We start from the raw sequence: 25,539 nt of genomic DNA, 5'->3' as shown, positions 1-25,539 counted from the left end.
AGACTGATGATACACAACATGCAATTATATATATGTATATATATATATATATATATATATATATATATATATATATATATATATATATATTTGCCTCTCCAGAATAATAATAATACTAAGACTAATTTCACTTCAACTACAGATTGTTTTTCACAGTTTATGAAATATTAAATTCAAATGCTGTGGATCAGTTTGTATTGTTTTCACATTTTTAGCACTAAACAAGGGCTCAGCGTATCAAGATAGCTAACTCCAATCGGTTCACAGATATTCCAATGCAACAAAGAAGTATTACATCTCTGGGCAGCTCAAAGATGCACTCAAAATATGTTTTGCATCATCATGACAATCAAACTCAATTCCCGCAATACAAAAACTAATAAATGAGCTGCCAAAATACAGCAGTGCTTTAAAAACAAAAAGTGGCCAGAGAACTGCAAATGGCTCACCGAGAAGAAAACTGATGAGCGGAAAGTCCAAAGTGCCGGTGACTTGAGCAAAGTTGGACCGGATTGAAGGAAACAGACTTCCGTGGAGACATGGAAGCTGTCCTGTTTTTTTAATTGTTTTTTTTTGTGTGGGGGGGATTCAGACTCAATATATCAAACAGCATCGTGAACTTATGAACTTGTGAAGCTGCATGCACATCTACAGCCAGAAGGACCAGTCGGTCAGGTTGTCCTGGTGAAGCCAGTGTTGCTCAACTACAGTGTGATAGGTGGAACAGCTGCAAGCCGACAGTTTAGGACAACTTTTGCTGTAGTTCGTTCAAATTCTTCAGAAGTTGAACCCAGAAGGGTCGCTCAGTCAACTTGTCTCTGTACCGTCACGGCTCTCGTTGAGCGCCAGGCATCCGGATACTTCGTTACATCCACACAGAGGTGTTGCGTTGAAGAGCGAACAACGGGCAACGTCGTGAGTGGGGTCGTGGGCGTGTGGTGGGGGGGGGGGCGGGGCCTAAAGCTGACTGTGCTCTCCAGCGTTGACGCTAATCCGAATGGATTCGTCTGGATGTGTGTTTGTCTGCATGGCAAAAGGGAGAGAAAGACACAGCCTGAGGGTCGGCCTAATATCGAGGTCTACAGCCACGCTAACATCATACTGACGTTTTCAGCATGTTCACAGACACAATTATTAAATTGTTAGAAAAACAATAATGACCACTGCATGCAGACACAAACTCAAGATAAGGAAAAGGTTCAATCAAGCGTCAAAGACTGAGAGGGCCAAGAAATAATGGATGAATACAAATAATAAAACCTCCAAAGTGATTCTCATATTGCCGTCAGAGTTGAGATATCATGCATTCATACTCATACTCATAATCACCTGGAGCATCAGTTCGGTCTCCGTATCCTTGTTTGCAGATGTCGGCGGTGCGTCTGACTGAAAGACAAGGAAGTGTGGAATGTACACATCAATTCCAGTCCGATGACTTATGATCCATGAGGGAAAACCAGGTCTAGACCCGTACGTTCCTGGTCATTACTCACACAAGTCAAACACATTAAACACAGATACAAAATGTTTAGCAATTTGCGTACCGCTTATCATTTTCTTACACCACAAGGTTGCCGTAATGTACCTTCCCCCCCTCAAGACACCACTGTTTTCACTTCACTATGTGTGACAAATAGCTTTTGTGGACAGAAACAACACAAATGGCTCGAAGAGCACGTTTAGCTGTCGAGTATGACGAAACGACGAGGGGATTAGATTTTTACAAGCGTTCCTTCGACTATAAATAATTAAAGGTGTAGTAATATGTGACTAAAGAACGAGTGGACCAAGGTTGTGTGTGTTTTGGTGGAGTTGTGTACTGGCATTATCCCAAAGGTTATCAACAATGTTCTAACCCAGAGAAATGCGTCCGTTTCATTGGGTCTAGAAACAAAGTGTGTTTGGATGGAAAAGGGCACACACACACAGAATATCTATAACCATAACTACATTAGTACCTCTGTCTTTGGCTGGTCGCCTGTTACGTTCCCGTCGGACACGTGGGTCTGGAAAAGAAAGGACACATTGAGTCACCTTTATGTTTGGACATGTAGACTGCTGGAGCGAGGTCCAGTGGATGTCATTTGAGTGTCCTCGGCCGTACCCACTGCAGCCGGTCCCGCATCCACCGGTGGCGCATGAAGAGGTAAACAGCCGGTGGCAAGATGGCGTTGAAGAACAGAGACAGCGCAAAAAGGTACTTGAGGTTGTCCGCTTGAGGAGAGATCAGAGAGAGCGTCCATTAAGATCATAAATGATCGGGAGAAGAAGAAAAACATATTTTTTTGCTTTACACATTTTACATTTATCAAATGGCACTGTAGGTAAAAAAAAAATAGGCAGATTTCACCAATATTATTTAAACTATACGCATCAAAAATCAAAAACTTCCCTCAGTGCTCATTTGGTGTGATTTAACTTAATCAGCTTAGTTCTGCTTCCAGAGCAGCTCTGTCTCTCTGAAATATGTATGTCATGTGTTTTTAGCTTCTGTTTTTTGTCATACAGATTGCGTTTCCTTTTTTAAGGAAGTATTACTCAGTTGCCCAACTTTTCAAGTACTAAGTGGCCCGGGGCCCATTCAAATAGTAACACTGCATTGGTTTAACTAATTGATCTCCCTCTTGGTTTGATTTGTATTCAATAACTAAATAAAATACACTTACAGTTGAACAAGCAAAAACATGACGCAATGTGATCATCACAAAGACATTTGTTCATCATGTGTATGTAAACCTGCGCAATAACAACAACAACAACAAGACGCCCAACAAGCGAACAATTCATGGAACAAATCAAGCTAATACAAGAACAAATGTAAAGGCTCAAGTCAGGCTTATTAACACAAAAATAACTAATAAATAGATTTTACTAGAGAAAAAACAGAGAAATTGAAATTTGATAAATAAATAATATATGGTAATAAAATGGATACATTCAAAATAATATGTATCAAATTAAATAAACCGTAAATCAAATTAAATAATGTGCAAATGAAAACATCGCCTTATAATCTGCGAATGATATGCTTCAGCAGTCTTCGTGTTTGCATAACCGGAAGTTGCTCTTCATACCTGTGACAGCAGGGCCCTATTTCTCGTACGTGGCTCAACAAAGTCGAGCAAATGTCCTATTAATTCAATTCAATTCAGTTTATTTTGTATAGCCCAATATCACAAATTACAAATTTGCCTCAGAGGGCTTTACAATCTGTACACATACGACATCCCTGTCCCAGGACCTCACATTGGATCAGGAAAAACTCCCCAAAAATAACCTTTGACAGGGAAAAAAGGGAAGAAACCTTCAGGAGCGCAACAGAGGAGGATCCCTCTCCATGGATGGACAGATGCAATAGATGTCATGTGTACAGAATGAACAGCATTTACAAAGTTACATAAACACATTACATGAATATGACAATGTATGAATGGAACTCCAATCCATGAAACAGAAGGAGGTAGAGAGGAGGGGGGGCGGTGCATCAGCAGGGCCAAGGCGGGAGGCCGGCTTACCAGGCATCAGACACCTCCAGGTCCAGGTCCAATGGACCCTATGAGACGTGAAGTCACAACGACTCCAGGAAGCAGAGTTAATAAGGTGCAATGGAGAGATGTAAATTCATCCATAAGGAGAGAGAGAAGAGGAGATAGGTACTCAGTGTATCCTAAAACATCCCCCAGCAGCATATAAGCCTATAGCAGCATATCAAGGGGCTCGACCAGGGCAAACCTGATTCAGCCCTAACTATAAGCACTATTAAACAGGAAAGTCTTAAGTCTATTCTTGAATGAGGTGACTGTGTCTGCCTCCCGGACTGAAAGTGGAAGCTGGTTCCATAAAAGAGGAGCTTGATAACTGAAGGCTCTTGCTCCCATCCTACTTTTTAGGACTCTAGGAACCACAAGTAGCCCCGCATTTAGTGAGCGCAGCTCTCTAGTGGGGCAATATGGTACTACAAGCTCCTTAAGATATGATGGTGCATCACCAATCAAGGCTTTGTAGGTGAGGAGAAGAATTGTAAATGTGATTCTTGATTTTACAGGGAGCCAGTGCAGAGCAGCTAATACAGGAGTAATGTGATCTCTTTTCTTAGTTTTTGTGAGTACACGAGCTGCAGCATTCTGGATCAACTGGAGGGACTTAAGGGACTTATTAGAGCAGTCTGATAATAAGGAATTGCAATAATCTAGTCTGGAAGTAACAAACGCGTGAACCAGCTTTTCTGCATCTTTTTGGGAGAAGATGTGCCTGATTTTTGAAATGTTACGTAGATGAAAAAATGCAATCCTTGAGATTTGCTTAACGTGGGAGTTAAAGGACAAGTCTCGGTCAAAGATAACGCCGAGATTCTTTACAGTGGTGTTGGATGCCAGGGAAATGCCATCTACAGAAACCACATCAGTTGCGCGTGCCCGTCTGACTTCAAAAGGGGGAAGCGTCGATCACAGAAACCATGATTTACTAACAGCACAAAGGCAAATAAACTCAAAGGAATAGCCTCTTTTTCTCCGCTGAGGAGCAGGAGATGATCATGAACGTATATGAGGAATTCCAGACCATAATCATTGCAAAATCTAATCAATTCATTCACTTCACTCACGCTTGAGAGGAGGCGTGGCTTATCGCCATGGAAACATTTATAACTTCTTATAACCACTATTTCTGCTTTATACTTGTTGTGGAAATCCCACAAACGTCGGAACATCTAATGCCCTCGTGTTTGGGTTCATAACATTAATATCATATATATATATATTTATACATAACATCACCCGTAGGCTCACACAGCTTATCCATTCGTCTGTGCATTGACTTTCATGAATCTACTCGCAACGTGTCTGAAGTCAGACACGTTCCCGGTGGGTGTTGGCCTCCGCCAGGGCTGCCCTTTATCACCGGTCCTGTTCGTGACCTTCATGGACAGGATATCTAGGCGCAGCCAGGGGGCGGAGAGGATCCGGTTCGGGAGTCTCGGGATCGCCTCTCTGCTGTTTGCGGATGATGTGGTCCTGTTTGCCTCCTCGGACCGTGACCTCCAGCATTCACTGGGGCGTTTTTCAGCCGAGTGCGAAGCGGCAGGGATGAGAGTTAGCACCTCCAAATCTGAGGCCATGGTGCTCTGCCGGAAACCGGCGGATTGCTCCCTCCAGGTGGGGGCAAACTGCCTACCCCAAGCGAAGGAGTTCAAGTATCTCGGGGTCTTGTTCACGAGTGAGGGTAAGGTGGAGCGGGAGATCGACAGGTGACGGTGCTGCAGTAAAACAGGCGCTGTACCGGTCCGTCTTGGTGAAGAGGGAGCTGAGCCGGAAGGCAAAGCTCTCCATTTAGAGGAGATCAGATTTATGCTTGATCAGAAGTGTTTTCTCACACAATGTGTTCCATTGATAAGAGAAAAGACTTCATGGCTGCAGACTAACCTGCATGTGCATGTTCACGCCTCCAATGAATAGCAGTGCATACACTGAGACTGTCCAAAACAACATTGTGGTAAATGTTGCAGTACATTTGTAGTTAACTCACAAGTAAAACTACCCTAAAATCAGAACAAGACGTTTCCAAAAAGCTTTTAATCGGCATCCCCAGTAGGCAATGTGGGGGGGTGCCACCCCCTTTTTTCTAGAGACCTTTTAAAAATGACAAACCATCACGACTCATTTTACCCAATAGGCCTTATCCACAAATCCTGAGATGAGCAAATTTGTGTGTAATTGAGCATTTCGGGACATTTTTACTGCCATTTCCACAACACCTAATATTTTCTTGAATACATAAACCAACCATTTAGAAGAGATATGCTTTAAATGAGTCACAACTTTGTTTCATGCATGTGTTATTGAAAACATTTTAAAAACTTTATAAATGAGACAAAATTAAGGCAAAATTGATTGAACCACAATGAAATCTCCTGCAGCCCATCTGTGTATCCCGAACAGGCAACAACCGTATAAGTATCTTTACACTCGCATTCTCTCTATTGACCAGCAGGGGTCGACTCTTCCGGTTGTCTCATTGCTGAGAATGAGAAAATGACTCTAATTCTAATTTATTACTTTTAAACATGAGTTTATGGTCTTAATCGCTAGTTTCAAGTATTCTACAATATAGCATGATGTTCATTTTGTAGATTATGGTCCATTTAGAGTAAAATAGAACATATAGCAGGTATACTTTTGGGCGAGCTTACTTTACATTTCGCCATATTCCAAGATGGCGGCAACAAAATCGCAAACTCGAGGAGTCAAAACGGCAGTCCACAAACCAATTGGTTACGTCACGATGACGACGTCCACACAGTCTTTGGGAATGACTGGAATAATCCATGTCACTGTCCGTGGTGCTGAAGCAGCAGACTAATTTGGAATTACAATTTTTGCCCTTCCGTCAGTTTCGATTTGGATCTCTTTTAGATCTGGTAGACATAGTTCTCCTTCACTGTTTCCCTGTGGAAACCCACAAGGAAACAAGAAAAGTCGTGCATAAAATGCTGTGAGCATATATGAATTCATGTTTTTCCAGTGGTCGAAACAAGATTTGTCATCAACAACCAATCACTTGTAGCTGCACGGCCCTCCTTTTATGATGCATATCGTTTATCTCGGTAAACAAAATGGTACTTTTGGTGAGAAGGCACAATATAGCTTCCCACCACTTGGTGGCGGTAATGCGTCAGTCAGTTGTTTTACGAGCTCCAATAAGCAGAAGAAGACACTCAGCCAGCCGCTAGCCTGTAGCGAAAGTTATAGAGAAGTATTTAAAACGAAAACATGAAGACGAAAGTGGTGATAAACCCCCCCCAAAAGTCTAAATGTTTGCGTAACTACAATCCCAACTTCACTAAGTAGGGCTTTGTTAATGGAGGTGATGAGGCAGAGCCAGAGCCCAGTGTGTGGAGTGTCTGTGGAGTGTGTGTGTGGAGTGTGTGGAGTATTTGAACGCAGCACTGAAGCCTCAAAGCTTAAGCGGCATCTCGATACTAAACGCTCATGGGAAAGCCGGTGGGGTTTTTCCGTGTACGTTTTGTTTGTTTGTTTGTTTTATGGTTCATTCGAAAATACGTAAATACCATGGTTTCCTTGTTTTCTGTTAGAAACCAAAAACAAAAGAACAAAACGTACACAGACCCAACTCCAGGGCCCTATTTCTCGTATGTGGCTAACATGTTTAGCGGGATAATTTCGCGGATGACATTTCACAAGCCAGGGTTTTCGGTTCCTCGAAGCAAGTTTGGAAAAGCCCGGCCACCAGACGCTCGCCGATGAGCTCCCCTCCTGGGTCTGGCTCCGGGAGGGTGCCCCGGTTTCCCTTGTCCGGGCAAGGTAGCTTCAGTCCGTGGGCTGCTTATCATCAGGGTTTATTGAACCGCTCTTAGTCTGGGCTCTCCCCCGAGACCTGTTTGCCTTGGGAGACCCTACCAGAGGCTGATGCCCCGGACAACATAGCTCCCAGGATCACTGAGTCACTCAAACTCCTCCACCACGTTAAGGTGGCGATTCATAGGAGGAGTCTAATGGGATGTGAAATAATATTTTCTACAGCGGTGGTATATGTAGCTATTAGCTAATCAAAAGAAGGGCTATTTGCATAGCTTACCCCCCTTTCTTTGAGGTTCCTTTTGTCCCACTTCTGCTGTTATTGGTGAGGGCAATACTGTTGTTGTTGTTGTTGTTGTTGTCGTTGTCGTCGTTGTTGTTGTTGTTTCTGGCAGTGTTGTTGTTGTTGGCTCCAATGTTGCTACTGCTGCTGTTGTTGTTTCTGGCAGTGTTGTTGTTGTTGTTGTCAGATCAAAATCTGCAGAAGTGTAGTCAGTCAATCAGTAGTAAAATCTTACAAAATGGGGTTGATTAGGCAATTAAAGGAATATAAGTTTGAGTATATCAATAAGACTATTTGCTAGACTTTGTCAAATGAAAAGTAGTTTGTAAAAGTAGTATTTAAAAGGTACAGGGAGTACAAATATGGAGACTAACTTAAGACTACCCGAAGAAGTGGACTGGTAAACTGTGAAGCTCAGGACCAAACAACATACCCTACAGGGTAGTGTACGTCGTAGTGTACGTAGGGTACTTTGTAGGGTCTTTAGTATACATTTAGTGTATATATTTAGTATACACATTGTAGTGTATGCTGCGTACACTACATGATAGATAGCGTACATCATACTTTATGAAGTGTGCGTCGTACTGTACATAGAGTAAGTCATAGAGTAAGTAGTCTACATTGTAGTGTACATAATGTACCTAGCTTACTTCATAGTGTACGTGATTGATTGCGATTGAGCTATTTCAAAAACGTTGAGTTTTTGAGTTACAAAAATCCCCCCACCTCCTAAACAGAATAAAAGTTGTCTGAAAGGGGTTTAAGATTCTGTTATTGTTCAGTGTTAATTAAATTAAATTAGAGAATGTTTTGTTAATAGTTAATAGCAGAGCCTAAGCAGGCAACAATGATGTGTGGTAGAAATAAGCACGACGATGAACAGGAAGAAAATGTGGTCAAAAGGACCTTTAAACTGTGGGGAGATCAACACCTGCAGTTATGCAACAGCAAGCATGACTTCTGGCGTTTCCAATGCACAGTATCAACTCTTAGTTATTGATCATTTCTAAATAAAAGGTGTGACTTACGAGTAGAGGCTTTTTCTGAATGTATCTCGCACACGGTGTCTAAACAAAAAGATTACAGGTAAGCACATAGATTAATGAAATTAATGAACAGGAAGCGCACAGTGTGTTTCATCACACTCACAACACAGGATGCATACTCACCATATTCGCAGGCTGCGGTGCAAGAAAGAGAGAAAGGAACACTATGAGTTTTTAACTTAAACCAAAAAAATCTTCAGTATGACGCTTTGGTGATATTGTATTGCAATGTTAAACAATAATAAAACTAACACATCTAAATAGTGCAAATATTGGTAGTTGCTTTGACAAATATTGTATTTGTATTTCTACCTTCAGAATAGTTTATTTATTAAAAATGTGTGAAAACTTTTTTATTTAATTTATGTATGACACAGTATCAATACTTGTTATCGATCGTCGTGACTTATTGGCTTATATAAACGTTTAGCTTAGGTTGCACAGATTTGAGTGACCAATGACATCACAATGAGCGAAGAAACACCAATGTCGGTGCTGGCGGACTATTTTTATTGAAGGGGGGAGGGGGGGTCCGCTGATTGTGAAAGTAGTATCGGTATGTGAAGTACCTTTAGAAGAAAGCTGAGTATCGTTAGAAGAACGTGAGATAGCGTGTGATATCAAGCACATGAAGTGGTAGAAAGGGATTTCCTTAGAATGTTCCCCTTCGCACTCTCGACTTTTTGTCTTTACATCTGTCTGTGGTAAAGAAAATAAGAAACAAAGGAGCAATACAATAATTCATTAGTTTGGAACGTCCCAATCGAAGACTTTAAAGAAAATGAAAAGTTGGCCTTGTTTCACTCACTCTAAAAAAGCAGTCGCCGAGCAAGTGGCACGCTGCCTCTCTTCCCCCCTGGCACGCTGCCTCTAAAGTGCAATTCACTCTGTCCTGTGTTGGGAAGAGCACACATGTACGCTTGATCAAATCCATCCCAGTCCGGTCCCCATTGGACGTTATAAACATGTGTTTACATAGAACCTCAAAGGATCCTGGTTGGTTCACTGTTTTAGAGCGTTACCTTGGGATCCTTAGTCATCATGAGGAAGAAGGTCTCTGTTAGATGTCCTTCCTTGAAAGGGGAACATAGAGGTGGACGGACAGAAGACACAATCAATTGTTTATTGTGAGATCATGATGATCATTTTGATGATTATTGTATTGAGACACACCGACTCTTAAGGCAAAACAATAAAAACACAGTGAGAACGGGCTGCAAAAGAAAGACACACCGGCAGCAATGTTGCGGGCAAATCACTGTGTGTGTGTGTGTGTGTGTGTGTGTGTGTGTGTGTGTGTGTGTGTGTGTGTGTGTGTGTGTGTGTGTTACAGTAAGAGGGCGGATCCAGTCAGTACTGTATCACTGAAGTTAATTGGTTGCAATCCTCGTTTTTTGGGGATTTGCAGGATGTCGCCCCCGACGCAGGTGCTCAGTGGCGGTATAAATGTGTTTTTCAATCCGCCGCTAAACACGACTCCTCAGCATCTCAGAAGTAAACATTGACCTGTACTGGACTGACACTACAAACATACCTTATAGGGCATGATGCATTGCTGTAGATTAAACTAACCATAAGATTTTACAACAATGGTACTTTTACTTTCGGTACTTTTTGCTGATAACTTACTTGACTCAGGTTTTGAATGCAGGACTTTTACACATACTGGATTATTTCCTCAGGATGGTATTATTACTTTTACTGCAGTAAAGAATCGGAATACTTGTTTGTCCACTAATAAGTTTGGGAACTCACTTGGCAAATGGTTATATACAATCCCTGCTTCCTAACCTTGGCTCCAGATCCTCGACCAGGTCCAAATTCTTGTTCATATTATATACAACTACTATTTTGGTTAACTTCTGTAAACACATCAGTATGATCAATATCATATGAACAATATGATCACATCATGTTTAAATCAATTAAGATCAAATCGTCTCCTTGAGCTGTTTCTCACAAGAGATTTGACTATCAAACACACATTGTATGGAACAGAAGGAAGGAGTGCATTTCAACCAAGTGCAGTATAAAGTTCAGTGGTAGTGAGATGTAGTGCAGTATAAAGTTAACTGGTAGTGAGATGTAGTGCAGTATAAAGTTAACTGGTAGTGAGATGTAGTGCAGTATAAAGTTCAGTGGTAGTGAGAGGTAGTGCAGTATAAAGTTAACTGGTAGTGAGATGTAGTGCAGTATAAAGTTCAGTGGTAGTGAGATGTAGTGCAGTATAAAGTTAACTGGTAGTGAGAGGTAGTGCAGTATAAAGTTAATTGGTAGTGAGATGTAGTGCAGTATAAAGTTAACTGGTAGTGAGATGTAGTGCAGTATAAAGTTAACTGGTAGTGAGAGGTAGTGCAGTATAAAGTTAATTGGTAGTGAGATATAGTGCAGTATAAAGTTCAGTGGTAGTGAGAGGTAGTGCAGTATAAAGTTCAGTGGTAGTGAGAGGTAGTGCAGTATAAAGTTCAGTGGTAGTGCAGTATAAAGTTCAGTGGTAGTGAGAGGTAGTGCAGTATAAAGTTAATTAGTAGTGAGAGGTAGTGCAGTATAAAGTTAATTAGTAGTGAGAGGTAGTGCAGTATAAAGTTAATTGGTAGTGAGATGTAGTGCAGTATAAAGTTAATTGGTAGTGAGATGTAGTGCAGTATAAAGTTCAGTGGTAGTGAGAGGTAGTGCAGTATAAAGTTAATTGGTAGTGAGATGTAGTGCAGTATAAAGTTAATTGGTAGTGAGATGTAGTGCAGTATAAAGTTCAGTGGTAGTGAGATGTAGTGCAGTATAAAGTTAACTGGTAGTGAGAGGTAGTGCAGTATAAAGTTAATTGGTAGTGAGAGGTAGTGCAGTATAAAGTTAATTGGTAGTGAGAGGTAGTGCAGTATAAAGTTCAGTGGTAGTGAGAGGTAGTGCAGTATAAAGTTCAGTGGTAGTGAGAGGTAGTGCAGTATAAAGTTCTGCTCAAACAGAACCGCCGCATAACAAAAGATGAACACATACCCATTTCCCTGCAACCAGATAGTCGTAACACGCCTCATTCGACAGATCCACTGCGTTCAGGAACACCTAGCAGCGACATTAAAAAAAAGGATAGTCTGGGTGATGGAGAGAAAGCATGGATACAACATACATAACAATAAGTTATATTGGACTGGGTGCTCTGGGCTGCTGAGCACACGAAAGGCGCAGCGTGCTCGGGACACTTACGAAGACGAACATGTGGGTCATGTATGTCAATGATGTCATGCTGCCACCGCGATCATCCAGACTCACGCTAAAGAAGAAGATGAAGAAGACACACACACACAAAGAGATTAGAAAGTCATACATTTGTGAGAAAAAACAAAGACTCTGTCTCTGGTACTTTCTGAACATTATGCCGACATCTGTATGCATTCTACGTCATTCTACGTCATCCTCAGACTGTGTATAAGAAACTTTTTTTTTTATTTTTTAAATTTTGTTATGTTACAGCCTTATTCCAAAATGGATTAAATTCATTATTTTCCTCAACATTCTACACACAACAACCCATAATGACAAAGTGAAAACTGTTTTTTGCAAAGTTTTGCAAATCTATTAAAAATAAAGAACGAAAACATAACATGTACATAAGTATTCACAGCCTTTGCCATGACACTCAAAATTTAGCTCAGGCGCATCCTGTTTCCACTGATCATCTTTGAGATGTTTCTACAACTTGATTGGAGTCCACTTGTGCTAAATTCAGTTGATTGGACATAATTTAGAAAGGAACACACCTGTCTATATAAGGTACCACAGTTGACAGTGCATATCAGAGCATAAACCAAGCCATGAAGTCCAAGGAATTATCTGTAGACCTCCGAGACAGAATTGTATCGAGGCACAGATCTGGCGAAAGGGACAGAAACATTTCTGCAGCATTGAAAGTCCCAATGAGCACAGTGGCCTCCATCATCTGGAAATGGAAGAGGTTTGGAACCACCAGGACTCTTCCTAGAGTTGGACGCCCAGCCAGACTGAGCGATCGGGGGAGAAGGGCCTTAGTCAGGGAGGTGACCAGGAACCCGATGGTCACTCTGACAGAGCTCCAGTGTGAACCTTCCAGAAGGACAACCATCTCTGCAGCACTCCACAAATCAGGCCTGTTTGGTAGAGTGGCCAGACGGAAGCCACTCCTCAGTAAAAAGCACATGACAGCTCGCCTGGAGTTTGCAAAAAGGCACCTGAAGGACTCTCAGACCATGAGAAACAAAATTCTCTGGTCTGATGAAACAAAGATTGAACTCTTTGGCCTGAATGCCAAGCGTCATGTCTGGAGGAAACCAGGCACTGCTCATCACCTGGCCAATACCATCCCTAAAGTGAAGCATGGTGGTGGCAGCATCATGCTGTGGGGATGTTTTTCAGCGGGAGGAACTGGGAGACTAGTCAGGATTGAGGGAAAGATGAATGCAGCAATGTACAGAGACATCCTGGATGAAAACATGCTCCAGAGCGCTCTGGACCTCAGACTGGGGCGTGGTGACCACCGACGTGAGCTGCTGTGGCCTCGTGGCTGAGAAACTGGGCCCGCTAGATCCACGCCTTTCCACACGATGGCCAACTCATTATCGGTAAGCTTGGAACCTGTTTTATCGAATCCTGCATAGCTTAATATAGACACTTTAGCATGTGGATTGGTGCGGAGTTGGTTGGACCAGGCTAAACATTTAGCGTGAAAACACAGCGTAGAATAAGGACTAAGCTAGGTCCGTGGTGAAGATGATGCTCATTTAGTGTTTTGATGTTTGTTTTGTTTTGTGTTGTACTGTTAAATGTATGTATTTCTGTTGTGAGTCGCACGAGCATATTGAACGAGACTGGTTACGCCAGTGGTTCCCAAACTTTTTCTGTCAAGACCCCCTTTGATGATATAGGGACATTGGACGACCCCCCCCCCCCCCCCACCCCCCACAACCCGACCCCAAATTTTTCTTGGTTTTTAATGAATTGCATTATAATGCATGAACTGTATAAAATATTTTTATTTCTTTCTAAAATAAGTACATATCACTTCACAGTTTATTCTTCAGTTTGTTTAACTGGGAGAAAAAAATAGCAATAATAAAATATATATAAAATAAAAAATATATAAAATAATTTGTAAATACAATTAACTTAATTTCAAACAAAGACTGATTAGCAGCGTGGAGGGTTCAATTACCCCGACAAAGACCGGCGCAAGAATTGATATGGATTATTGTTAGAAAATAAGATAAATAAAGTTACAGTGATAAACCAGTTGTTACGCAAGCAGGTCTGTAGAAGTGAAGAGAGCAAAAGCCCCACCTACCTTGGGACCGCTTCGGACAGTTTTCTATGCAGTACAGCGTGCTATTGTTGTAAATACTGTAAATATATATATATATATATATATATATATATATATATTCCACCATTGTGTTGCAAACGTTGAATAGTGAAAGAGGACAGTGATAAACCACTGATGCATTATTCTTTTTGATTTACGTATTGACAGTTTATTACAGCAATTGATTTTCTCATTATTGCCAGTTTTTTTGAATAACAGTAATTGATTTATCGTTTGCTTTACTCATGATTGTCGGATTTTGATTAAGACATATCGTTTGATTTCTCATCATTACCGGTTTTGATTAAAAGTAATTGTTTTATCGTTTGCTTTTCTCATAATTGGCGGTTTTGGTTCTCATGCCATTTGTTTTTCATTATTGACGATTCTTTGATTAAGAGTAATTGTTTTATCATTTGCTTTTTTCATAATTGGCAGTTTTTGTGATCATATCATTTGCTTGTTTATGCTGGGCGGTTAAAAGTAATTGTTAAAAATTTGTTTAAAATAACGTTTTTTCCCATTGATTTGGTTGAAACGCAGGAGAAGCCTGTATAAGCGTAGAACAGAGTTCCGTTTATACCAATGGGCCCCTGTTAAACAATTTGCTTATTAAAAGTACACAGGAGAAGCCTGTATAAAGTGTTGGACAGAGTCACACTTATACTGATTGGGCCCCTAGTGATTCATTAGCATAAAATAACAAGTTTTTCCCATTTTTGACAGCTGAAGGCTGTATCATTTGCTTTGTGCTTGGCTGTGTGGATTGTACGTAATCGTTTTACTCATTTGCATAAAGTAACACATTTTGCCCATTTTTGTCTAATCTATACATTGTCCTATTGCAGTGTACAACTTTATTCCCTTCCTAACTTGAATATTGTTCCCAATCGCATCACACTTGCACGTTAGACACATATTGTGAAAATATATATATTTTTTTTTTGGATACATTTTAATCTGAAATTTTTTATTTTTCCTTCTAGATTTACATTTCCTTATATAAAGCCAGTCAGTACCTGATTCTCGGAAAATGTCGAACCAACTTCAATCAAGACTCCGGTCGCTTGGATTGAAGACATCCTCTATGCTGCAATGAACCCGATAGTTCAAGCCAAAAGACTGAATAAGAAGCTGAGGAAATATGTTCAGCAATGTCATGCCGAGGGTTTACTTGACGTAACAACCCTGGAGGGGCCCACAGAAGACCAGAAGTTACTCTGATGAGAGTGCTCAAGCAAAAGAGGAGCAGAAAAGGAAAATTGGTTCACGTCCCGATCAGCAGACGTCACCAGAACCAATGAAGCCATTGTGTAGGCAAGACTGCCACGACATGGTATAGCAGTGAATGAAGACAACACTGCCCGAAGGTGCCAGGAAGAAGCAACACCCCGAAAGACCCCAAAGAAGAAACAAACAGGAATAAAGAGCTGTCAACAAAGACAGCCCCTGTACTTCTGCCATCAGCCCCAGTTCCCACCCCTTCCATCTATCCCATAATATGTTAATACCCTCCCCTGTACGCCCACAGCCCACTTAAAAGAGAAGCTCCACACACCATGGCCCCAGTAGAAAGACTATTAGGAGGCAGTGTAGAATTTGACTCCACAGAAAGCAGAACAGTCGCAGACCTGATGAACAAGAGGGCATTAGCTGGCCAAGAAAAGGGCAGAGAAAGGGATGCTAGACAAAGTCAGCAAAGAGAGGAGGAAGACAGGGACCTAATGAGAAGAGAATTATGGTGGAAGAAAGAGAGGGAAAGAAAGGCAGAGGAGACAGCCTCCAAGACAGCAGAGGAGGAGACAGCCTCCAGGGATCACAACAACACCTCCCGAGGAGAGCAAAGGAAGGCATAAGCTACAAGCCTCCACCACGACACAGTCAGATGTCAGTGGCAGCAACAAGCCCAGGGTGCTGTGAAGAAGAAGAGGAAAATGCCAGATTCAGGCACCTGTCATGACATTGAGCAATGGCACACCTCAATACAAGCCATATAATCCCAGAGATACTCCCGACATGGCCAACCTAGCCAGCATCAAATTAAAGTCAAATGAAGAAGCCATGGTGTACCTGAAGAAAGCAGCTGACGCCTGGGAATCAGCTACAGGCACCAGACATGACAGGAACCTGACATACCTGAACATGTGGAAGGCTGCTGTAATAGCAGGTCTCCCGGCCAAGTTGAGTCGTGAGCAACATACGGTGAGCATAAAGAATGCCACCTTTGAAGTGTGGAAGAAACACATCACGCACCACATCACTCAACACCACGAGAATGAAGAAGAAAAGGCAACCAAAGATAAGCTGTCAATGACACTCCTGAAGCTACAGATAGCAAAAGAGGACAAAGAGACTGCTAAGCACGGCCCACAAGCGCGAAAGCAGATGGCTGCTGTTAGCAACCTCGTCTTCCAGATCCAGGAAGCAGTGGGCAAAGCCCTGGACCAATATAAAGAAGAGGAGAATAGACAGAGACAAGTCCAGAGGATCCAGAAGAGACAGGTGGCGAGAACCTTGTCGTATCTGTGACAGACTTGGGCACAGGGCTGAGGAATGTTACAGTCGCTCTGATGCAGCTAGAGGCAGAGGAAGCCCACAAAGAGGAGGATTTGGACGACACATTCCAAACCAGAACCAGATACCTGCAAGAATAGTGCAGGATGAAGATTATGTGGATCTTCTATGAAGAGGCCCAGAGGGCGCAGTGAATAATGGTTCCAAATGGGGGAGAACCTGTCATCACCTGTGCCATAGATGGAGAGGAGAAAGATTTAATGGTGGATACTGGTGCCTCAGTGTCATGCATTGCCAAATTGCATCATGCAGTACCACCACTCTCCACTCAAACACTGTCAGTAGTGGGATACTCGGGAACACCACAAAAGACATCAAAGACTTTAAGTCATGGATTATGACACAACATCCATATGTCATGCCAGAAGATCCCTACCGTTGCACCTACAACTACGCCGCCGCCTAAGGAGAAAAGGAAGGTGAAGCTGAAGTCATCAGAACAGAAGCCATAATTGTAGGAAAAGGAGTTGCAGCTGAATGTTTACTGTTTGCAGACCAACGAGACTGGTATGCACTGCGACCTGACTCTGCCCCTCACATCACACTACTGATCAGAGCAGGTCATGAAGCAAGTAATATTGGCCCCATGATGGAGCGTCTCAAAAGAAAGGTGGATTCCTACCAAATCCCCATATCTGTCCCACACCCCAGATGGTGACTATTGGAAAATACAGCAACACTCGTATTCCAAGGGACAACTCCAACAACAACTTGACAGAAATCATGGAAGGGAAAACTCAAATCATCCCTCCACTGATGAAATGTTGGAAGTGCCACCACAAATATGGTCAAGAGGAGACTATGATGTTGGCCACACCACTCAACATAACGTGGTAATGACTTTGAAACCAGATCAAGACACGGTCTGGCGCTATCAATATCCGCTGCAACAAGAACAAAGAGATGGCATTCGAGAGACAATTCAAGGATTGTATGAAGCAGGCATACTCATCGACGCAGAGTCCAACTGGAATACACAGATATTACCAGTCCATAAATCCGGTAACAGAGGCTGGAGAATGGTTCATGACCTAAGAACCATCAACAAAGCCACAATTGTACAGAACATTCAAGTGCCAAACCCGTAATGCCACAAGGCTACAGAGATAGCCCGGGTTTGTTTAATGCAGCCCTGAAGCAAGACCTCAAAGACTTCATATTACCGGAAGACACAGTACTTGTACAGTACGTGGATGATTTGCTGTTAAGCTGCACCAACTGCAGCAATTTGTTTTAGAGTGACGAAAGACCTTCTAACGCTGTTAACCAAAGCAGGTTATGAGGTGAAGCGCTCAAAGACTCAGATTGCAAAAAATGCAGTGTCATTCCTGGGACAACTGATCTCAGGAGACTCGTGCGCTCTGTCTGCGGGACAGAGGTCGGCCATTTTGAGTGCAGCTAACCCAAAGACAGTACAAGAGATGCTGTCATTCCTGGGCCTAACAGGCTACAGTCGCGTTCCTGACTTCACGTCTCTCACACAGCCACTCAGAGACATAACTGAAGCAGGAAGCCGAAACATGAAAGCCCTGCTCACATGGACAAATGATGCAGAAGAGGCATTCGCAAAGACCAAACAAGAAGTTGGCCAAGCCTCAAAGCTGTCTACACCTGACCACAACAGGCCCTTCCACCTTGATGTTTCTGAATCAAGCGGGATGGTGTCCGCTGTTTTGTTTCAGAAAAAGGAGGGAGGAAAGAGACCTGATGTACGACAGCTCGAAGTTAGACCACATCGAAAAAGGTCAAAACAGGTTGCACAAGACACTTGGCAGTCCTGAAAAGAGCAATTGAGAAAACTGCTCATGTTGTGATGTGTCACGAGCTCAAGGTCAACACAGAACATGGAGTTCTTGCCTAGTTGACCTCAAGTGCATTCTCGATGACAAGATAAGATTTCAAAAGTCTTACAACAGTTACATATCACAGTCTCATACGAGCCAAACGACATGGCCAATGGACTTATTGCCGCATACTCAGTCGTGCAGCAACAAGATAAAAGACATTCAACCATTTCACCTGAAATCATCGCACAGCCAGCATCTGCACAGCTAGCAGAAGTAGTGGCATTGACAAAAGCACTCGAATAACCAGAAGGGAAATCGGTCAACAGCTACACTGATTCAGCCTCACACGGAGCCGTACATGACGACGGCCCCCAGTTGTTGAGAAGAGGATTCTTGACTACAGTAAACACACCAGTAAAGCACAAAAGTCAAGCAATTACTGAGAGCCATCCTGCTACCACGACACGTAGCAGTGATGAAGTGTAAAGGACACCAGACCACAAAGACAAAAGTGGTAAAAGGCAACGAAGCCGCTGACCTCGCAGCAAAGAAGGCAGCAGGCTATGTGAAACAAAGGACAGACATAGTTGCACCGGAACTCCCAAAACTCGGAATAGAAGACATCAAGCTCATGCAGAAAGAAGCAGAGCAGAGCAGAATCAGTGGGCACACAATGGAGCCGTCCAAAAGAAAGGACTCTGGAGATCACATGATGGACGCATAGTGGCACCTGCAAGGATGTGTCAAGGACTCATCAGACAGGCACATGGTCCCTCTCAAGTTTCCATCCTCTGGTGGCATCCCTATATGACTGAGATGGTGAAACTCTATCACCATGAATGTCCCACCTGCAATGATTTTAGTATGAAAAGACCATACAAATGTCCACAAGGAGAGTTCCCAGTGCCAGATGCTCCATTCAAAGAAATATGCATCGACTACACCGATATGGGTGCAGAAAACAGGAAGAGAGGTTTCAGATACCTACTTGTGATGATCGACAGATACACCCGATGGGTGGAAGCGATCCCCTGCAAGAAAGAAGACTCAAAGACAGTCTTAAAATGGCCGAAGAAGGAACTCATCCCGAGATATGAAGTTCCAAAGAGAATAGGGTCTGACCACGGCACACACTTTGCAAACAAACACTTACAAGAGGTGGAAAGACACCTAGGAATTACACACGCACACGGAGCAGTCTATCACCCACAATCACAGGGTATAGTCGAGAGAGCTAATCGGACGATTAAGTCAAAGATAGCTGAAATATGTCATGGCACAAAATACCTAGCTGCAAATATTTTTGAGAAGAAATGAGAGATTTCTTTTTCTCTTTCAGTAGGTGTTCGAGCAAGAGAGGAGAGCCAGACGAATACCAGCTCGCAATCAGATCCTAGCAGGATTTGAAATAGTTAAAAGAACATAGAGTGGATCAATTACATATAATATAATCCGCAGAGATAAATAAATTAAGAGATAAATAATTTAAGATAGATGGGATTGGACGAGTAATTAAGACTCCGTTGGACAACAGAAGCGCATTTAATAGTTGATTCCGCCCACGGGTGAGAAGCTGTTCCTCACACGGAGTTCGAGATTGCTAATCTGATCCTTGATAATTGAGTTCGAGATTGCTGATCTGATCCTTGATAATTTAGTTTGAGATTGCTAGTCCGAACCTGGATAATTCAGTTCCTTAAGAAATAATTTTTGAGAAGATTAAAAGAAAACATAGAAATAGAATGACTACTTCTCAGACATGTTGGAGAATTGGTTCGGGAAATATGAAATTATTTCCAAATATATTTCAGATATCCAACTTTAGTTAGAGCCGGCGCAGAAAGCCGCTCTGTGTGTTTTAATTCTCTCCCACAGCTACACTCGTCTCTCCATCGTCGACCATCACCGTGTACCTGACTGCCTGCTGTGTTGGACCTCACCAACAGATGAGCTGCCCACAGAGGAGTATCGTGCACCTTTAACACATTGATTCAAATTATAACAAATCACAGAAGTATGATGACAATAAAATAAATATAGTGTTTGAACTTGCTGTTTTCCTTTTACTCGAGGAAATCGAGGATTGGAGGAATGCAGAGGAGGAGACCATGGAGGAGATGAGCATGCAGAGGAAGAAGACCATCAAGAAGATGAGAGTGCAGAGAAAGAAGATGCACATAGACATATGCACAGATAGACACATAGATCTGATCACAACACTCCTAGACTTTAGTTACTTTGCAGAGCAGGGTCAAAAGGAGGGAGTGATATTGTTTTTTCTTCCACAGGTATTGATAATAAAGATTGTATTACAGTGATGTTTACAGTGCGGTGAAATAAAATCCATTACAAAGTTGTTTATACTATGGAATAGTATAAAAGGAGGGACTGTTGGGTTGTAGTGGATTTTATATATATTTGCACATGTAGATAAGAGAAGTTTATGTTTTAAATTAATACATAAAGAAAGATATGATAATTAATTTGGGATATTATGAGGAATATTCTGGAGGAATGTATTATGAAACATAAGAGAGGATCACTGTTTTATTATTCTGTTTTAATGACAAATGTAATGATTAACTGTATGATGCATGAGAATGAATGAATGTTTTATTGTTTTAGACAATAGTTAAAATGGATGCTGATTGAAACCTAATGTGTTGCTTTTATTCTGAAGGCAGGATAATAGGGTTTTATTCTGAAGGGAAACTTCCTGTCCTTGACCGGAAGTGTGAGCTTTGACCTCGCCAGCTTATCAATTGGCTTAGCGAACAGAACTGCGGCATCCTTTGAACTGACCAATAGAACTAACCTTTAAGTGTGAATTCATTTGCATGACCATACTAACGACCGAGCATTTGTTCTGGGGAGACATGGTTCTACTGGTCTGGAGACTCGAGACAGCCCCGGTCTGTTGCTCCCTGGGAGCTGCAGTCCGTCTGCGGAGAGTTCCTCCTTTCTGGCCCCACGATCGAGAACACTACATGAGTATTATCTTTGCCATTAAATATTGTTAAACTTTAACTCATTGAATCCTGAATTTCCTGCGGCCACGGGACCCGGAGCTTTGAACACAAATCTTACAGGCGACGGTTCATCTTCCAACAGGACAACGACCCGAAGCACACAGCCAAGATGACAAAGGAGTGGCTTCGGGACAACTCTGTGAATGTCCCAGAGCCCTGACTTGACGCTGCCCATCCAACCTGATGGAACTTGAGAGGCTCTGCAAAGAAGAATGGGAGAAACTGCCCAGAAATGTGTGCCAAGCTTGTGGAATCATACCCAAGAAGACTTGAGGCTGTAATTGCTGCCAAAGGTGCTTCAACAAAGTATTGAGCAAAGGCTGTGAATACTGTAAAAACCCAATTCCCAATTGTAAATGGAAAAAAAAGCACTCTAAATTTTCTTTATGATCACTTTATCTAACATATTAAGAATCTCATACAGTTTTTGTTTTGTGTATTTATACATAAAGGAGTGTGTTGTATTAGAGGACTAAACTGCTGCAGCCAACACTTGTTTTCATCAGCGATTAAACTGACAACTATTGTCTGTTGGCTCATAAAATAAAACTGCCCAACAGTAACAAATGAATAAAAATCATTAAACTATATAATAAAGAAAAGCAGCACATTTTCCATTTCATTAAAAAACTGGAACCATGAAATGTTTAAATGTGCATTTTCTTTACGACTTCAGTATTCATAACAGATTAGTTACCTTGCGTTTGAGTAACTGGTGCTGCTCTAGATTGAACATTTACGTCTTTCCAAACGATGGTCTCAGATAACGGAGCTAGTATTATTTTTAGGCAGTACTGCCTTTCATAGTGGACAGCTGGCAATGAGAAAGAGACAAGCAACATGGATAGAGAGAAAACAGAACAGAAATGGTTGCGTATGACACGCAACAACGGTCCCCATCCAGCTGTAATGTTGCTGAGCAAGCAAGCATCTACTGGTCTGTGAACAGATCAGTGAACCGCAACCAGTGACCAATGACCAATCTGTGAGGATTTTGTTTTTCCTCACTGGTCCATAATTTTAACGTAGCAATCTCGAAGATTTTATTTCAATACATGTCTGTTAAAGCCACAGACTACAGACCCACTGATAATACATTTTAGACATATATGTACACACACAATACATATGTAAATTTATATATATATATATATATATATATATATATATATATATATATGTGTGTATATATAAATATATTTAGAAATATATATATACACCCATGTATACATACATATACACAATATATACTGTATGTATCTACAAAATCACGCCAAACCAGAACGCGAGCACAGATTGCGTCATAACGAGGCACCATATTAAACGAGCTTTCTCTCTCCCTCTGCTCGGTCTCCCAGGCTGCACAGGAGCAGCTCCCCTGTTGAGCGCTGAGGCGCTTCACGTGCCCGTATAAACACGTGCATGCGTGTCTTAACGAGCAGGACGTAGATTGCAAGCTATCTTCACATTAAAAAAAAAATTCAAAGAAATTCCTAACGGCATTTGAGGAACGACACAAGGAGGTTACGGAGTCTCCGGAGGATTAAAGACACTCCAGTCACACACAAATGAACCACACGATGGTAACTCCGTACGCGTGCGCCTACCGTGCTGTGCCTCGGTCTCCGTTTGTCTGCTGCGCTCCCATTCCCGAGTGAAGACTTTACTTTCACTTTCTACCTTTTATCTCAGACACAGTTCTCCCCTCCCTCTCTTTCTCTCTCTTGATCGCCCGCCTGGAGTTTAACTAAACACTTTCTAGACGAACTTCACTCCCCCGCAGTGCAGAGACACACACACACACACACACACACACACACACACACACACACACACTTTACGAAGAAGACGCAGCCCTCCCCAACGATGCGTAATGGTCAGATCAATGGACGCACCTCACCTATAAAGAGAGTATTATTAGTCACACTAATATACTGCCACCTTTAATGCGTTAAGTACTATAATATAAATGTATAATAATGTACACTTTTATTGATCCCACAGTGGTGAAATTCTTCTCTGCGTTAGGAGTGAAGCGCCCGGGGAGCAACTGGGGGTTCAGGGTCTTGCTCAAGGACACTTCAACTATGAGGAGAGCGGGGATCAAACCGGGTATGTTTTTTGGGTTGACTTTGTAACATCTGTGTCCAGAGACTACAGATGACAAATAGCCTCTTGGTAATAATGTTGTATTTATGTCCCCACCAGATTTACCAGGTAAATAAAACAAAGTAGACGTATTTTTTCCCCATCATTATTCTGCTCGCCACTCTTTATATATAGGAATTATGTACAGTATATCATATGCATTGTCTGTGTTATAATTGTATTACTTATGTTCATTTTGTTCACGTCTCTTGCACTTCTGTCCATCCTGGGAGACTCTTCCTTCCTGTGTTGCTCTCTCTCTAAGCTTCTTCCTGTTTTCTTTCCCCCTTAAAGGGTTCCTCTTTTCTTTGCTGGGTGCTTTCTGAAACCCACTTTCAAATTTGCAAAATATTTATTCTGTTTTTAAAGTGCAAGAAAAAGGAGATTAAGGGGATCTTATCGTTACATTTGAAATTGAAAAGTGAAAATTATCAGCAAGAAAATAAATCAAGATGTGAAAAGTGACATTTTTGATGATTCAAAAGCATGGGATACTTTTGACGTTTAAAAAAATATATATATTTCAACATTTTCCTTTTAACTATGTCAGAGAGATGGACTTCCATACCTGATGGACTCAGGTCAGAAGGTTTTTCATCGGTGAGAACTTACATTTTTACATTACATTACATGTCATTTAGCTGACGCTTTTATCCAAAGCGACTTACAATAAGTGCATTAAACCATGAGTCCAAACTCAGAACAACAAGAATCAAGCAAGTACAATTTCTTCAATAACGTTAAACTACAGAGTACTATCCGTAAGTGCCATTTAAGTGCTACTAAAGTGCTAAACAGCAAAGTGCTATCGGTAAGGGACATTTAAGTGCTACTAGAGTGCTACTACGGCTCTACCTTCCCTATTCAAGGTATAGTCGAAAAAGATGTGTTTTTAGTTTGCGACGGAAGATGTAGAGACTTTCTGCTGTCCTGATGTCAATGGGGAGCTCGTTCCACCAATGAGGAGCCAGCACAGCAAACAGTCGTGATTTTGTTGAGTGTTTAGCTCGAAGTGACGGAGCTACAAGCAGATTGGCAGAAGCCGAGCGAAGTGAACGAGGTGGGGTGTACGGTTTGACCATGTCCTGGATGTAGACTGGACCCGATCTGTTCGCAGCACGGTACGCAAGTACTAATGTTTTGAAGCGGATGCGGCTGGCCACCGGTAACCAGTGAAGGTCGCAGAGGAGCGGAGTAGTGTGGATAAATTTCGGGAGGTTGAAGACCAGTCGAGCAGCTGCATTCTGCTCGACTGGTCTTTTTTTTAAAAATCCATCTGAAGCGGTAACGCATTGCATTTAAAAGAAGAAGACATGTTTCAGCTGACATTTTGAGCAGTGAGCCATGATCCCCGTTTCTGCTCCATAGTTGGAAAATTAAGAAATGAACTCGCTGAAAGAACGCAACAAAAGCCAATGCACTCTGGGGTCAGTAAGTATTTTATTTCACATAACCATCACCGACTTTCAGTGGCCTCCATCAGTTGACATTTAAATAAGTCTTGGCGTGGAAACCACTGACAGAAAACACAGAAATAATAAGCACATTTGAAGTATATATATATATATATATATATATATATATATATATATATATTCAGGAAGAAAAAAAACATTAGACGTACGATACCCACACATTTTTATCAAGAAATGCTGAAGCATCACTATTAACCAAGACTGAAAAAACCCAGCAGTAACAGATTACAAAGACACAAAGAATAACGAATGTTTCCCAAAACCAAACAAGTCGCCGCCAACCGGAGAACTGACACTGCTTTTCTTTTTTCTTTCTGCAAGAGGCTCATTGTCCAACCTGAACGGCATCTCTTAATCCATCATATATGACTTCATAATCATAATAAATGTGGCACAGTGGTGTAGACTGAGGCAGAGGGGTTCACAGGCATTGTGTTCTGCAGGCGGAGCACTTCACTTACATCTGTGTCACATCTGTCGTGTTTAAGAGCAAACGTAAACATGACAAGAAAACCAGGGGGCTCTTTGTGGTTGTTCCCTCTAGATCTACAC

General features: G+C 41.8%; 1 protein-coding gene across 2 annotated transcripts; it reads right to left on the bottom strand.

The window, feature by feature from the left end:
• Nucleotides 1–178: 178 nt before the first annotated feature.
• On the bottom strand, nt 179–23,077 carry LOC117735470 (integumentary mucin C.1-like). Of its 2 annotated transcripts, XM_034540109.1 has the most exons (13): nt 22,972–23,077; nt 11,847–11,913; nt 11,640–11,705; nt 9,668–9,718; nt 9,454–9,537; nt 9,215–9,344; nt 8,769–8,780; nt 8,628–8,666; nt 7,594–7,791; nt 2,105–2,214; nt 1,959–2,006; nt 1,330–1,386; nt 179–1,023 (listed from the first exon to the last, which is right to left on the bottom strand). In XM_034540109.1, the coding sequence occupies exons 1-13, from the start codon at nt 23,010–23,012 to the stop codon at nt 958–960; spliced, it is 969 nt and encodes a 322-aa protein (XP_034396000.1). In that variant the 5' UTR covers nt 23,013–23,077; the 3' UTR covers nt 179–957. The 2 variants fall into 2 exon arrangements, with proteins under 2 accessions (XP_034396000.1, XP_034396001.1); XM_034540110.1 differs by lacking the exon at nt 7,594–7,791.
• Between the last annotated feature and the right edge of the window lie 2,462 nt (nt 23,078–25,539).

Source organism: Cyclopterus lumpus, chromosome 8, assembly GCF_009769545.1.
Source record: "Cyclopterus lumpus isolate fCycLum1 chromosome 8, fCycLum1.pri, whole genome shotgun sequence".
Classification (NCBI taxonomy): domain Eukaryota; kingdom Metazoa; phylum Chordata; class Actinopteri; order Perciformes; family Cyclopteridae; genus Cyclopterus; species Cyclopterus lumpus.
The sequence above is the reverse complement of the archived record's forward strand: the minus strand, read 5'-3'. Positions and strand labels throughout refer to the sequence as shown.